The 13,508-nt window shown below is 39.2% G+C and overlaps 1 protein-coding gene across 2 annotated transcripts in view; it reads left to right on the forward strand.

Annotated features, from left to right (window-relative positions):
* Positions 1–13,508, forward strand: part of zgc:113516 (uncharacterized protein LOC541449 homolog) — a 37,094-nt gene that overhangs the window by 10,947 nt on the left and 12,639 nt on the right. Inside the window, exons 2-6 of one of the 2 annotated variants that reach the window (XM_024282449.2) lie at positions 386–648; positions 2,802–2,954; positions 11,654–11,820; positions 12,058–12,141; positions 13,049–13,209. In XM_024282449.2, coding sequence (XP_024138217.1) covers positions 386–648; positions 2,802–2,954; positions 11,654–11,820; positions 12,058–12,141; positions 13,049–13,209 — 828 coding nt within the window. The remainder of the gene's footprint in view (positions 1–385; positions 649–2,801; positions 2,955–11,653; positions 11,821–12,057; positions 12,142–13,048; positions 13,210–13,508) is intronic. The other variant, XM_024282450.2, reaches the window with a different exon arrangement.

The following is a 13,508-nucleotide window of genomic DNA, read 5'->3' on the forward strand; positions in this document are numbered from 1 at the left end:
AAATTTAAACATGACATTCTGCATTGCGAAATCAGGAAGTCATTGTTGATGGTTTAAGGTGATCACCACAACACTACTTTGAGAAGGGCAGGGGGGCATTGCAGCAGAAGCTGAAAGTTCCAGGGATTCTAGCATTAAAGAGTAAAAATATCTGCTATCCCTCTTTGGGTTCTTTTTCGATGGGATCCTCCACGATGAAGACTGTTCTGTAAACTTGAGGGTCTTTCTGGAAAATGTGGCTCCTCTGGATGCACATTTTTATCAACAAAAAAGTTCAAAGAAAACAGAGTACCAACAGATTCAAGCCTGCACTCTTAAAATCATGAGTGAGCCAAACCTCTGATGAAGGATTGCACTTCATATACTTACATACATTTCATTTCAGGCATTTACTGAAGGCATCACCAACCAGCTGATTGGCTGCTTCGTGGGCTCTCTCCAGGAGCCCGGCTGTGTCCTCGTCCGAATCAACGGCAGAATGACAGAACTTTACATCAGCCGGGACAGGGAGGTGAACATGTTCCAGGTCTTCCACGCACACGGTTGTGGTCCAGAGATCTACTGCAGCTTCCAGAATGGCATCTGCTACGAGTTCATCCGCGGATCAGTGCTGGAAGATCACCTGCTCCAGCAGCCCTCCATTTACAGGTCTCGTCAGGAAATGATAGTAATAACTTTGGGACTGAGGCCTAATATATGTCCTCTCACACATGTGTAATATCCCCCCCCCCCTTATATATATATAGTTCTCACATCTAGTCCTGAACAAGGATATACCGGAGAATACCAGGGACTCAGAGAGGAACTGGAGAAAGCTTGGAAGGTGAAAGTGACAGTGGTGCCCGTGGTAATTGGAGCACTCGGGGCTGTAACCTCCAAACTGGAGGAGTGACTACAGCAGATCCCTGGAAAGACCTCAGACATCTCAGTCCAGAAAAGAACAGGAACAGCTGAGATACTGAAGGACCCTCAAGCTCCAGACCTCTGGTAGAGGACCTGAGCTAAGAGGAGAAACCACAATATGCACAGCACATCTTTTTAGTTGGTAGCATGCAGTTGCATGTTGCACCCAGACAGTCTCAATCATTGCCAAACTGCTGAGTCTGCCTTTGATTCTCGTTTGGGTATTGTGATGGTTGAAGTTTAGAGGAACAAGTCATAATACATTAACTCAACAGGCTGGTACCGCCTCCCCCTGGTCCCAGTTTGCTCACAGACTGCAGTAGACTGGAATCTGTGGAGTTTTTTTGGGGCCAATATAAAACTAATTGAAAAAAAATATTGGTGATGGGCCAAAAAAAAAAAAAAAGTAAAATGTCTAAAACCTTTTGCTATTATAAAATAAACTTAATTATTTTCAGCTTGAAATGTTTGTTTTTTTAGGTTTCAAAACTCAAAATTTTAATTTCAAAAGCTTTTTTTAGTTTCACATCTTTTTTCACTGGCAACTCTTTTTTTTCGGTTTAGAAACTGAAAATTTCAGTTACAAAACATCTGGCCCCGTTGTGGCGTGTTGGGGCGGGGCTAACACAAAGAATCAATCAAAATCAAGGAGGGTGGTAACTTCAGTCCTGGTGCATTCAGTGACTCCTGGAACTTGGATAATTGTGTTCTGTAACACAATAAGATGGTGCTGTGAACGGCCTAGGACAGTGTTCTGGATGTGCGGTTTGTATGTGATAAAACTCCGCTTTTACACGTCTTGGGACAACTTCAGACTATAACAGTACAGACTAAACAGTCCTTTTCTGACCATAATTAACACAGCGATGGCAGTGAGACAGCTGCCAAGGGACCGTCTACAAAGTGAAACCTACAGGGAAAAGTGATTAAAAAACCTGCCAAAATGAATACATGGTTACATTGATATGAGCTAGTCATGACTACTCATCATCATATTCAAGATACAACAATGATTTTAAAGAAAGTCATCACTGAGGTTTATTTTTTTAGTGGAAATATGAATCACATCTGATCAAAAATGTTCAATAGTTCAGAAGATCCTCAAGCTTCAGACACCAACATTTCTCACACGACTAATTATCCCCTACTTATACTAGTTAAAAGTAAAATTAAATTAATTGTTAACTGTCTTTAATTCCTTGCTCAAGCTACTTTGCAGAACTGTTCTGTTCAAGTGTAAAATTATAAAATTATGGATAATAAAATAAAAATAGTGAAAAACCTCAACGTGTTTATTACAATTTTTACTTTTTAAATGTTATATTTGATGTATTTTACATTTTTTTATTTTTATATCAATGAAAGTATAAAGAAAAAGATAGCAAATGTGGTTGTTTCCAATGAGTGTCAGGCGTCTAAAGTGAGCTGGGGCTGAATAATAGCAGGAGCCTTGAAGAAGAATCGTTCTTTCAATTCCTAGAGGCCGTGTGTGACATGAACTCCTCATTTATGCTGATGCAGCTGCTTTCTTATTATTTTAGCATAGTGAGCAATGCTGTTTATTCACGCCCCTGTGTGACTCCTTGCTCTCATAATAACAGGTTACCTTCATTATTCACTCCACTGGACAGTAGGACAGGACACTGCAGCCAAGGCTGACCAGTCATCAGTCAGCTCTCTCTGCTGCAGGGAAACCCAGAACCTCCATGTCATGGTTCAGATGCCTCAAATGTTGTTCAAAAGGTCATATGTGCAACAGCGCCCAATATTTTTTTGTAAAGACGAATAAGATAAGAACACTAAATGGAAAGGAGGCTGTCTTTCTGCTGTAATCATGGTTTGTTTGTGCAATAGCAGGTTCAGCCAAGCTTATCTGAGGAAATAAATTCTCTCCACAGATTGATTGCAGCAGAGATGGGGAGAATCCACTCCATTCCGCCAAAACACAACTTGCCTGTTGGACCTCTAATCTGGACCAAAATGACCCACTTTCTAACACTGATGCAGAGCGGCGCCAACAGCGCTCCAACTCCAACCCAGCGTACAAGAAGGTACGGTGATGAGAACACATTTTAGACTCATAATGACTAGAAAAGTTGCATTGCCTCCAATACTGCTAGTGTCAATGCTTTTTGCGGAAATAAGTCATCGAAGATGCTGTTGCTTTTTGCAGAAAATGGTGAAGCAATTTACTTTAATTGCTGAAGGGATTTTCTGAAAATACAAAAGCTATTTGCAAAATGTTACATGTGCTAAAAGACTGGAAATTTCGTTAAACTTTGAACGAGTGCTGAAGTTGACCTAAATTTCTGAAAAATGTGTGGTCAAATTGCTTCAAAATCCCTAATACATGCTAATTTTGCCAAAAAAATATTTAGTGTGTTGCTTGAATATATACTAAACTCCAAATTATCCCCAAAAACCTTAGTTGATAACAAATGATTTAAAAACGTTAGCATGTTGCTAAAATATTAGCGAAACTCCAAATTAGCATAAAAAACCTTTGTAGATGCCAAATTTGACAGGAAAGGTAAAACATTCCCTAAATACTAACTAATTTTCAAAATAGCCTAAAATTCTACAATAAACAAAATTAGTCAAAACGTTATGTTGCTAAAATATTAGGTAAACTCCAATTTTTTTGAAACGTACTACAAAGATGAAATCATAGCCCATGAATACATTTAAAGGTTTGTTGCTAATCTACTTAAAAGTTTTACATTTTTAAGACTTTCTCATTCATTTCCTTGGTAGCATATTTTTCTCAATATTTCAAAATAAAGTTTATGAATACCAAAAACACAAGCAGTAATGTCCTGAACAAGCTGAACGTTTTAAGATGACTGAAATGGCTGAAAGCGTGATTGAGCTTTTATGTTCTGAAAATCGTACAGAAAGGAGCAGGAGAATGCTTAGTAGCATTTACACAATGACTCAGATGTACGTTCATGTAAAACGTTGATTAGCCTCACTCAGGTTATGTGTTAGTATTATTTTTACATGAAGCATGTCTGATGAGGACAACAAAAGACTGCTTTAAAACTAGTGGTAAAATGTTTCCTGCTTGATCCATCCATTTTTATAGAACATTCACAATGTCTGCAGTAAGGGTTCTATCTCTCTACAACTACAGTGTTTTTAGCTATCAATTTCAGCATATTCAGTGGACAAATTCATCTTACAGCATTTACACTAGCGTTATCATAATTAATGCTATATATCTAGTTCATAATTATGTTAAAATTTATGGTTTTAAAGTTTTAAAAATGTAGTTTCAGAGTGTTCCATAAATGTTTATCCTGTTCGACCTGAGGTGTGTTTTAGGTTTTGGCCCCCTGTGTGATTGAGTTTGACACTCCTACTGTAAGGTGATGGAGGTAACCACTACACCACCAGGCAGCCTTTTTGTTCACAAGCAACTATAGGCAACAACGCTCAACATTTCAAGAAGAAGCAAACATTTCTAGTGAAATGTACCTGGGGTTAAAGGTCTCAAAAACTTACATCAAAACGACAATCCAACTACAGCAAAATCACAATGACAGAAACAGGTTTGAAATGACTTTTCCACTTCATATCAGTTTTATTTTTCTTCAGCCAGAGAGCCACCATGGAGAGATTAAAGAGCCACATGTGGCTCAGGAGCTGCAGGCTGCAGACTCCTGCACTAGACCAATATGACTGACTTTCTCCACCAACGTGTGTTTTTAGGTTAAGACAAGATCAGTTTAAACACTTTTTTTTGTTCGAAATGGTTCAACCGCAATGCATTGGAATATATTTGCGGATCTAGTGAGTATCAACGCATGCTAGTTTTTCGCATAGAAAAATTCCAGAGTTCGATAAAGTTGGAAAGATATTCTGTTCCTGCACTGATGCCATCCATTTCCAAAGAAAAGTTCCACTTACAACTTTCCTCCTGTTCCACGCCGCCGGGCTGCTTTTAGCGCTCAAGTGGCTGAAATGTAATCGAGAGAATCCGGTCGATTTTCAAAACCAAAAGATTTTCAGGAAAAAAGGATTGTTCAGATGTTGCCATTTTGATTCCCTGTCCAAACTTTACTGCTCAAAAGATCGGAGGTGTAGCTGAGAGAATCCGGTTATTTTACAAATTTAGATTTCCGGGACTCAAAAAAAAAAACATCAAACAAACAAATGAGTGTGATTAATTAGTTCTTGGCCTGGTGGTAATGAATCCATGGACCGCTACCAGCCCGTGGCCTGGTGGTTGGAGACCACTAATAGACATCTATTGAGGTCTATTAGAAAACTAAAATACATCACGTGTTGGGAAGAAACTACCCAATCGGCTTGTTTACAACAGGCAAGGCATGATGGGACCAGGATGCAATTTGCGGTGGGAAAGTTTTCTGCCAGAGATCCAAACGGTGAGGCGCAGAAGACCTGCTTGAATTGATGTCTGGCAGATGTATATCTACAGCTGTGAGCTTTGAAATGCACATCAGATTTCTAGTAGATGTCTAGTGGGTACATGTGTATCATCACAACGGGTCAACATGGGATTGATTGTAAATACTTTTAAAATATTTTTAAAAGGAATTTCACCTTTCACCTAAATGGCTTCACTTTGAACAGGCTGGTGGAAACCTTCAGACTTTCACTTCTTCTAACAAATGTAAGTTGACCTAGATGAACCACATGCTGATTCATTCAATCGCCAACACTTCAATACTTCCTTTCATTTTTTATTTTTTTTAAGAGCTAAATATCCAGATTTAAATCGTAGCTTGCAGATGGAAATCTTCCTGCTTTGACAAGAACAAGACTCAGAGTTGTGTCAGGAGTAGCACTGGTACCTACCCGCTGAAGGTCTTTGGGAAAAGTTCACCAACAGTTTGAATGAATGAATGTGTGAGTTGGTAAAAGAACAGCCAGTCATGACTGTGGTGAAAACGGTCCGTGGAGGTGGAGATGAAAGACTTCCTCAGTGGAGGATCTCTGCTGTCAGCTCATTGAGAAAAGACAGACCTTTTCTTTCAGGCAGCAGCACTTTCACTGATGCTTTTCCCACATCTTTCACTTCTGCTAAAGGCTCTCCCATCCACCCACTCACTGTCTTTCAAGAAACCTTCTCCCAGTTATATCTTCACTTATGAGCTAACATTGGTTGATGATGGGGTGAGACGGGGGAGTGGCCCTCCTGGCCCTCATGGCATTGACATTGCATTATCTCTGACAGGGGTTGAGGGGTGAGAGGTGAGAACGGTCGTCCTGATACTACAAAGGAACAGACGTTTGGCTGCAAGCTTTTCTGCCTTATCAGTCAAACGTTCAGCCTTGTTTGTGTTTGCACTGGAGGGTCAGGAGTCCAGAGGGGCTGGAACCGCCTGGGTTTCACTAAGCAGCTCAGGAGCTGTTAGCAAAAAAAAGATGGGAGGACCTGCAGGATTTAGACTAAATGATTCCAGACAATGTCCAAAAAATGTACCATACTTCCTGGACTACAAGGTGTACTTAAAGGCCTCAATTCTTTCCAGAAAACGAGAGTGCGCGCATTATATAAGGTTTAATTCTGGTTGTGCTTTTTCATGTCAAAGTGATTTTAGAGGTACAAAGTGCTCTGGATAAATGTTAAGTGTTATTATGAGTATGCCAACAATGCTAAGGTTTAGTGCTGTCAAACGGTTTTTTATGTGTTACTAACAAGATTGAGTTAGCGTCGTAACGGTAACGTTTGTTTTAGTATCATCAGTCTGTTTTTTTACATGTTTAAAACAGTTATTGTTCCAGTTATTGTGAATACGCTAACACAGCTAACGTGAAGCGGGTCAAAGAGTTTTCTAAACGTCTTACTAACAAGATTGGAGGTTAGCATAATCACAAAAACATTTGTTTGAGTAGCTTCAGTCTGTTTTCTGATGTGTTGCAAATAAGCCATAGGTATTGTGAATATGCTAACACGGCTAACATGTAGCAGGGTCTAACGGTGTTTTTTTTAATGTTACAAACAAGGTTGTTAGTGAGCGTCGTCACAGTAACATTTGTCTTAGTGGTATCAGTGTGTTTTTTACGTGTTGCAAATAAGGTCGAGAGTTACACCTATTTGGGGCGACAGTGGCTCAGGCGGTAGAGCGGGTCGGCCAATGATCGAAGGATCATTCTGGCTCCCGCCAGCCAAATGTTGTTGTGTCCTTGGGCAAGGCACTTAACCCTGTGTGGCTCCACTGGTGTGTGAATGTGTATGAATGTTCCGGTGATGGTCTGATGGTCTGATGGTCTGATGGTCTGATGGTCAGAGGGGCCGTAGGCGCATACTGGCAGCCACGCCTCTGTCAGCCTGCCCCAGGGCAGCTGTGGCTACAGTAGTAGTTTACCATCATCAAGTATGAATGAGGTGTGAATGACTGTCTGGAAAAGCGCAGATAAATCTAATCCATTATTATTATATTGTAAATATGCTATCACTGCTAACGTGTAGTGATGTCAAACAGTTTTTTATGTGTTACTTAAAAGATTGTGAGTTAACGTTGTCATGGTAACATTTGTTTTATTGTTACAGTATTGGTCTGTTTTCTTAGTGTTGTAAAAAAGGTTGGACGTTCCAGGTTTTGTGAATATGCTAAAGCGGATGCTACTGTGTAGAACGTCATAAACCAGTTCTAGAGCCTTCTCTGAATGACGTTAATAGAGTCTGACTGACTAACGGACTTATCTCTGACTCCTCAATGCGCCTTAGAGTTCGCATTTCTATGAGAGTTTGAAAATAGAGCCCTCTTTGACGGTGCACCTTAGTGAAGGATGAATTAAGACAGCCATGAATAATAATTATTTCATTGTAACTTCTTAGAACTATGTATGTATTTTCAGCTTTGAAACACATTTAATTTGGGAAAAATCTATTTATCTGGATAAGAGAGAATGTTTTGGCACTCTGCTATTTTTTAATTAGTTTTTGCACAAAGCGTCAAATGAAACTCTAAATGGATTTTGTTTTCAAAGACAAGTAAAAAAAAAAACAGAAGGAATGCTCAAACACCAAAGTAACCTGCACCACAGTCAGAGCCCCAATAGATGGAGCTATATTGTGAGGCATTGTGTGGCTCCACACAGTCCGGTTCCACTCATCCACTGCAAACCTGGAATCAGGATTTAGACAATGACAGTACAGGAGACCCAGGAGGAAGAGCTAGAAATGACTGCGCTAATGAGGTTTAGGATGAGCACGTTTGGCTTTTTATTTAAGGTAGACCTCCAGCTTTAGGCTGCGTGCTTTTACCCGTCTCCTGAGGATGTAGAGGTGGAAAAAGACAGAAAATGAATTCAAAAAGCCAGAAAGGATTTTAAATAAGCATCTGAGAAACTTTTGTACTTGAGACTGTATGTGAGTGCTGACATCTTCAGAGGAAATGCTTCAAGAAAAGGCAGAGAGAGCAGGAAGAGGCTGCACCTGCAGAGGAGGTCTTCAGCTCCCACGCCACCCGCTGTGTGCAGAGACAGACAGACAGATGGAGGGAGAGGAGGAGAGCAGCACAGCCTGCAGCTGCTACTGCAAGACTCACAGAGGAGGAAAAGCAATGCACCAGTCAGAGATGGAAAAGAAAGAAAAGCAATGGAAAGCATAAGTGCAACCTCTTTCTCTGTCAAAGGCCCCCTGCTATGCCTCCCGCTTGCACTCCAACACGTCACGGAAAATTGCAAAAAGTAGAAAAAAAATCTAAGTGCTTAGCTTGTGTTTGAAATCATATGTAAATAAGGCACATTGATAATGAAGCGCCAGAGGAGGAAATTCCACTAATTACCTTCCAGAAATCGACAGAGAGCAGGAGGCGAGCGCACTTGACGCGCTCTTTCTCACAGAAAAGAGAGGAAAAGATCTGATGGCAAGACGACAGGTTCCCATTGAAGTCTTTGATTTCACTTTTTCACTCTGAGTTTTCTCAGATTTTTAGAACAAAAGTGGTTTGTTAGCTTAAATTGATGGAGGAGTTGAAGAGGAATCAGGGTGATTCACCATTCAGCTGCATTTTCTAGCTCATACGAGGAAGTTTACACAGGAACTGTGTGTGCCAGAGGGGGCTGATCATCACCGACAAAAGCTGCAAAGCTTTGGGGAAAAAAAAAAAAAAAAAATTAAAATGGCATCACCGGTGACGCTTAAACACAAAGCCTTTAACTTTTCAACGAGCCGCTTTTCTCCTTCACAATCTGATGGAATTATGGTGTTCACGCTTGAGAAGTTACAGTAAATCAAAGAACATAAACGCTGGAGCATTAAAAGGTTAACATAATTAATAAATATCAAACTGATTTATTTCATTAAAAAAACAAAATGTTCCTGCAAGTATTCTGGGAGGTGTATTTTTGTTGTTAAAAATGTACATTTAAAAATGTACATTTTTAAACAAAACATCAGATCAGAAAATAAAAAAATATATATTTTATTGAATTTAAAAAAATTAGACATTGTAAAAAACAAACTTAAAGATTTGAGTCAATTTAAAGTCCAAATCCAATTTTTTTAGGTTCTATTTTTTAAAAGTGTTCCAACTGGACTTTAATTATGAATCATTTTTAGCCATAAAAATCCAAAACCTGTTTTTTTCCTTGGAGATGGATTCATGGTTTTATTTGTTGAATAGGTGGTTCTCTTGTTTTTTAAGGTTTTAGTTTTTAAGTTTGTAATTTGTGTTTTTAATTTGGTTCTTATGTCCAGTGTTCCCGGTATTTTTATATGTATAATTACTGTACCTTTAATGTATTAATTTCTTTTTGTTTTTTATAGTCTTGTTATTTGGACCTTGAGTCTGTGATAATAGATTATTCTGTTCTATAAGGAAAATAAACGTTCTTTTTTTCAAATATGTTTTATTTTTTAACCCCAAACATGAGAACAGACCCATAAAAACAGATCCTTCTTCTTTTATTTATTTATTCATTTTTTTTTTTTTATTTTAATTAATTAATTATTTTTTATTTAGAACAAATCCTTCTAACTGCTCACTACTAATGCAGTTCAATGGACTGAATGTGGAGCAACAACGACAAAAAGGACGATACATCCTCCTTTCAAACAAGTAAAATCTATTCATAATCATGGATGCCATCCTAACATATTGACATTTTTGGATTTAGTTTAATGCAGTAACATTCCTCTATAATGCTGGTAATAAGGAATTACCCGGTAACATTCAGAAGCTGTTAACACAAAGGAATGGAGACGATATTTTAGATGACTGGAACAACTAGAAAAGGTGTGTGTTTGTGAGCAGATTTAAACAGCCTCAAAATACAAACAGACTTTAAACTATTTACTATCAAACTTAAATAGAAACTGTTTTTAAAATACAAGACAGACGAGCAAAAAGATGAAATATGGACTGTGAAGTGATTGTGGACAAATGGAAAATATAATTGTGTGGAATTTTATTGATTCATATGTGAAACGTGGATAAAAGACCAATTTAAATAAGCAACTATCACTTTTTTTAAAAGTGGTAGTTTTTAGCTGACAGAACGTTTTTTCCTTTTCTTTAAGTATTAAAGACAGTGATTGTGTTTTATATTGTTTTTATATGTTTGAATTAAATCCCTTTAAAATGAATACAGAGAATAAGTGATAAATAGTGGTTTGGTGCTCTGTTAATGATTGTGCTGATGTCTAGATCACAGTACAGGTTGCCAGGTCTTAACGAAATGATCGTCTTTGTGATGGAAATGGGCATCTGTAGGCGGTACACTAAACTAAGCTTTAATTCTATTTATTATTAGAAATAAAGATTGCAGACATATTTGACTTTTCAGACATATTGACTCTTTTATTTCTACTTGAAGTCTTTATTTTAGACACGTTGCTACCATTCTGTTAGGGGGTTTTCTCATCCGGGTTGCCATGTCAGTTTATTTTATTTATTCACTCAGTTTGTTTTTTTCAAGGTATTTGTTCAACTTGTTTAGAGTCTCAGCCCGTACATGTTTATCTTGTTTTTGTGTTGTTAATTCTAAAACCAATAAGAAAAATATATATATATTTCTCATCAGGAATTTAAACATATTTCTCCTGCAGGTGACGTTTGGTTCTGGTTGGACTGGAAATCAAATGTTTTCCAGACCAACCTTGTTAGGATTGTGTTTTTGCAGCGTGTCTGCAGAAACCTTAAACAGCTCCTCTCCTTTCCTTTTTTTCTGCATTCTTCACTAAATGATTTCTCCGAGTGTGTATAATACCAGAGCATCTGTTTGTCCCTTTTCTAGTAAATAGGTAGTGTTTCAGTGACACTGTTTAAAGAAACCTCCAGTCAGAGCAGGCTCCAACGCTGAGAAGGAAACACCAAAATTAATTAGGAGACAGCTTTTTTTCAGAGCTCCGATTCTTCCTTTTGCACCGCCACCCAAGAATGTTCATTTCTGCTCCAATAGAGTTTTTAAACGAGGGAAAATCCAGCACCGTCTTGGGCAAATACAGTCTATGTAAATGTTGATGTTCTACTTCTGCACCTTTAAAACATTTTCTGCAACAGAAACATTTTTGTCAAGATCGAGAAGAGAAAAGCTTCAACCTTTGGAGATTCTGAAATGTTTAAGAAGCTCATGAAACTATTTCATTTCAGACAAAAGGAGATTATTTTGTAAAAATGTAAATTTTTCAGTATCAACTTTTAGCCTGAGGGATATCACAAAGACACTTCTAGATGCAAATGGCAATTGAACTGCTAATGAACACTAAAAAGTTTAAACATTTCATTTTTAGATAATCTTTTTCGGAAAAAGCATCTCATTTATCAGCCAAAAGTTGTATTTTTCCCTGCAGTCGTGCAGCCGTGCAGGACATGCCCGGCCATGAGGTCCTCTCTGCAGAGATGCAGTCCCTGAGGAGGCGCCTCTCACAGACGGACTCACCCATCGTCCTCTGCCACAACGATCTGCTCACCAAGAACATCATCTACAACTCCACAGAAAGTGAGGATACTTTCATGTTTGGGTGGATTTGTAAAGTGCTCCATATTGAATCAGATCTTCAGAGAAGTTTCATGAAAACTGAAAAAATGACCTGTAACTTTTGACCATAATTATCCTGCAACCTTTTGAATGTTTTCTGTTCATGACAGTTTGAGCAGTAAACTGCAGAGGACAGAGTTCTTGTCCTGGTCCGGCTGTGTTTGTCCTGCTGTCTCTAACTCTCCACTCCTCCATCAGACATGGTGAAATTCATCGACTATGAGTATGCAGACTACAACTACCAGGCCTTCGATATCGGCAATCACTTCAATGAATTTGCTGGTAGGTCTGAGTTCTTTGTCCTTGAATGCGTTTCTAACGAGGACGTCAGTGGTGTGCTCTGCAGTGACTGTCCTCGTCTCTGACTTACTTGTGTCTGTATTTACTCTGACACCATGTCCTGCCTGCGATGCAGTTAATTGCTGCATTCAGCTGCCGCTCTGGGAGGTGATTAAAGCGGCTTTCATGGAGCAGCTGTGTCACGCTGGAGTCTGACTGGAGCTCATTTGTAGAACATCCTTCTCTTTCCCACCTTAACTGGAAAGGCTTCTGCTTTCAGATTCCTGCAGCAGTCTCAGAAGGTTTAGATTCATTCTACATAAGAGTACTTTGTCAGACAGAAGATACCACTCAGAACTTTACCACAATTTTAAAGTCCCCACCTACATAAATAAAGGTTAAAAACAAAGTTGGTCAACATTTTTTCATTCATTCATTCATCTTCTTGTCCGCTTCTTCCCTGTCGGGGTTGCGGGGGTGCCGGAGCCTATCCCGGCCACTGATGGGTGAAGGCGGGGTTCACCCTGGACAGGTCTCCAGTCTGTCTCAGGGCCTCAATCACACACACACACACACTCTCCCACGCATGCACGCATGTGCAAACTCCACAGAAAGGTCTGTTTCAAGTCCACCAGCCGGGACGTGAGGGAAGAGTGCTAACCACTGCACCACCGTGCAGCCCTTTAAATGTTGTTGATTATAAAAACGTGCATGTTAAATCCAGTTTTGAGTCAATATTATTTAACAATGCAAAAAAAAGGAAAAAAAAACACTTTAGACATGAAAACATGCTTGTGGAGTTACATTTATAGTTAGTTCAGGGTAAGGAATTTTTAGAAGTTTTTTACTATTATTATTACATGCATGGAAATGAACTTTCTGACAGCGTTGAATGTGTGATGTGCTTCAGGTGTGGCCGATGTTGACTACAGCCGGTATCCCAGTGTGGCGCTGCAGAGAGACTGGCTTACAGCATATCTGGAGAGTTACAAGCACAACACGGGACGGGAGGTCACCGTTACAGAGGCAGAAGTCACGCAGCTCTACATCCAAGTCTGCAAATTCTCATTAGTGAGTGTCCCACTAAAAAAAGGACTTATGTTGTGTCTAACTCTTCGACATGTGTTACGTTCGACTTCTGAACGTAACACATGTCTTAAGTGCTGTTTCTGCTTTGTTGAAGGAACTCAGTTTTATCAGATTAGTTCATTTCCACAGCATCCATGTGTGCGTCGACCTCAGGAATGGCACAGTAGAAACGGCTCGCCATCACAGCGTTACATTTTTCCAGCACCTTCCCCCCAAAAAACCCCAGCATCTATGCTGACCCACCACTGTTCAAAGTTTGATGGACTCCATTTGAGTTGATT

Source organism: Oryzias melastigma, linkage group LG6, assembly GCF_002922805.2.
Source record: "Oryzias melastigma strain HK-1 linkage group LG6, ASM292280v2, whole genome shotgun sequence".
Classification (NCBI taxonomy): Eukaryota; Metazoa; Chordata; class Actinopteri; order Beloniformes; family Adrianichthyidae; genus Oryzias; species Oryzias melastigma.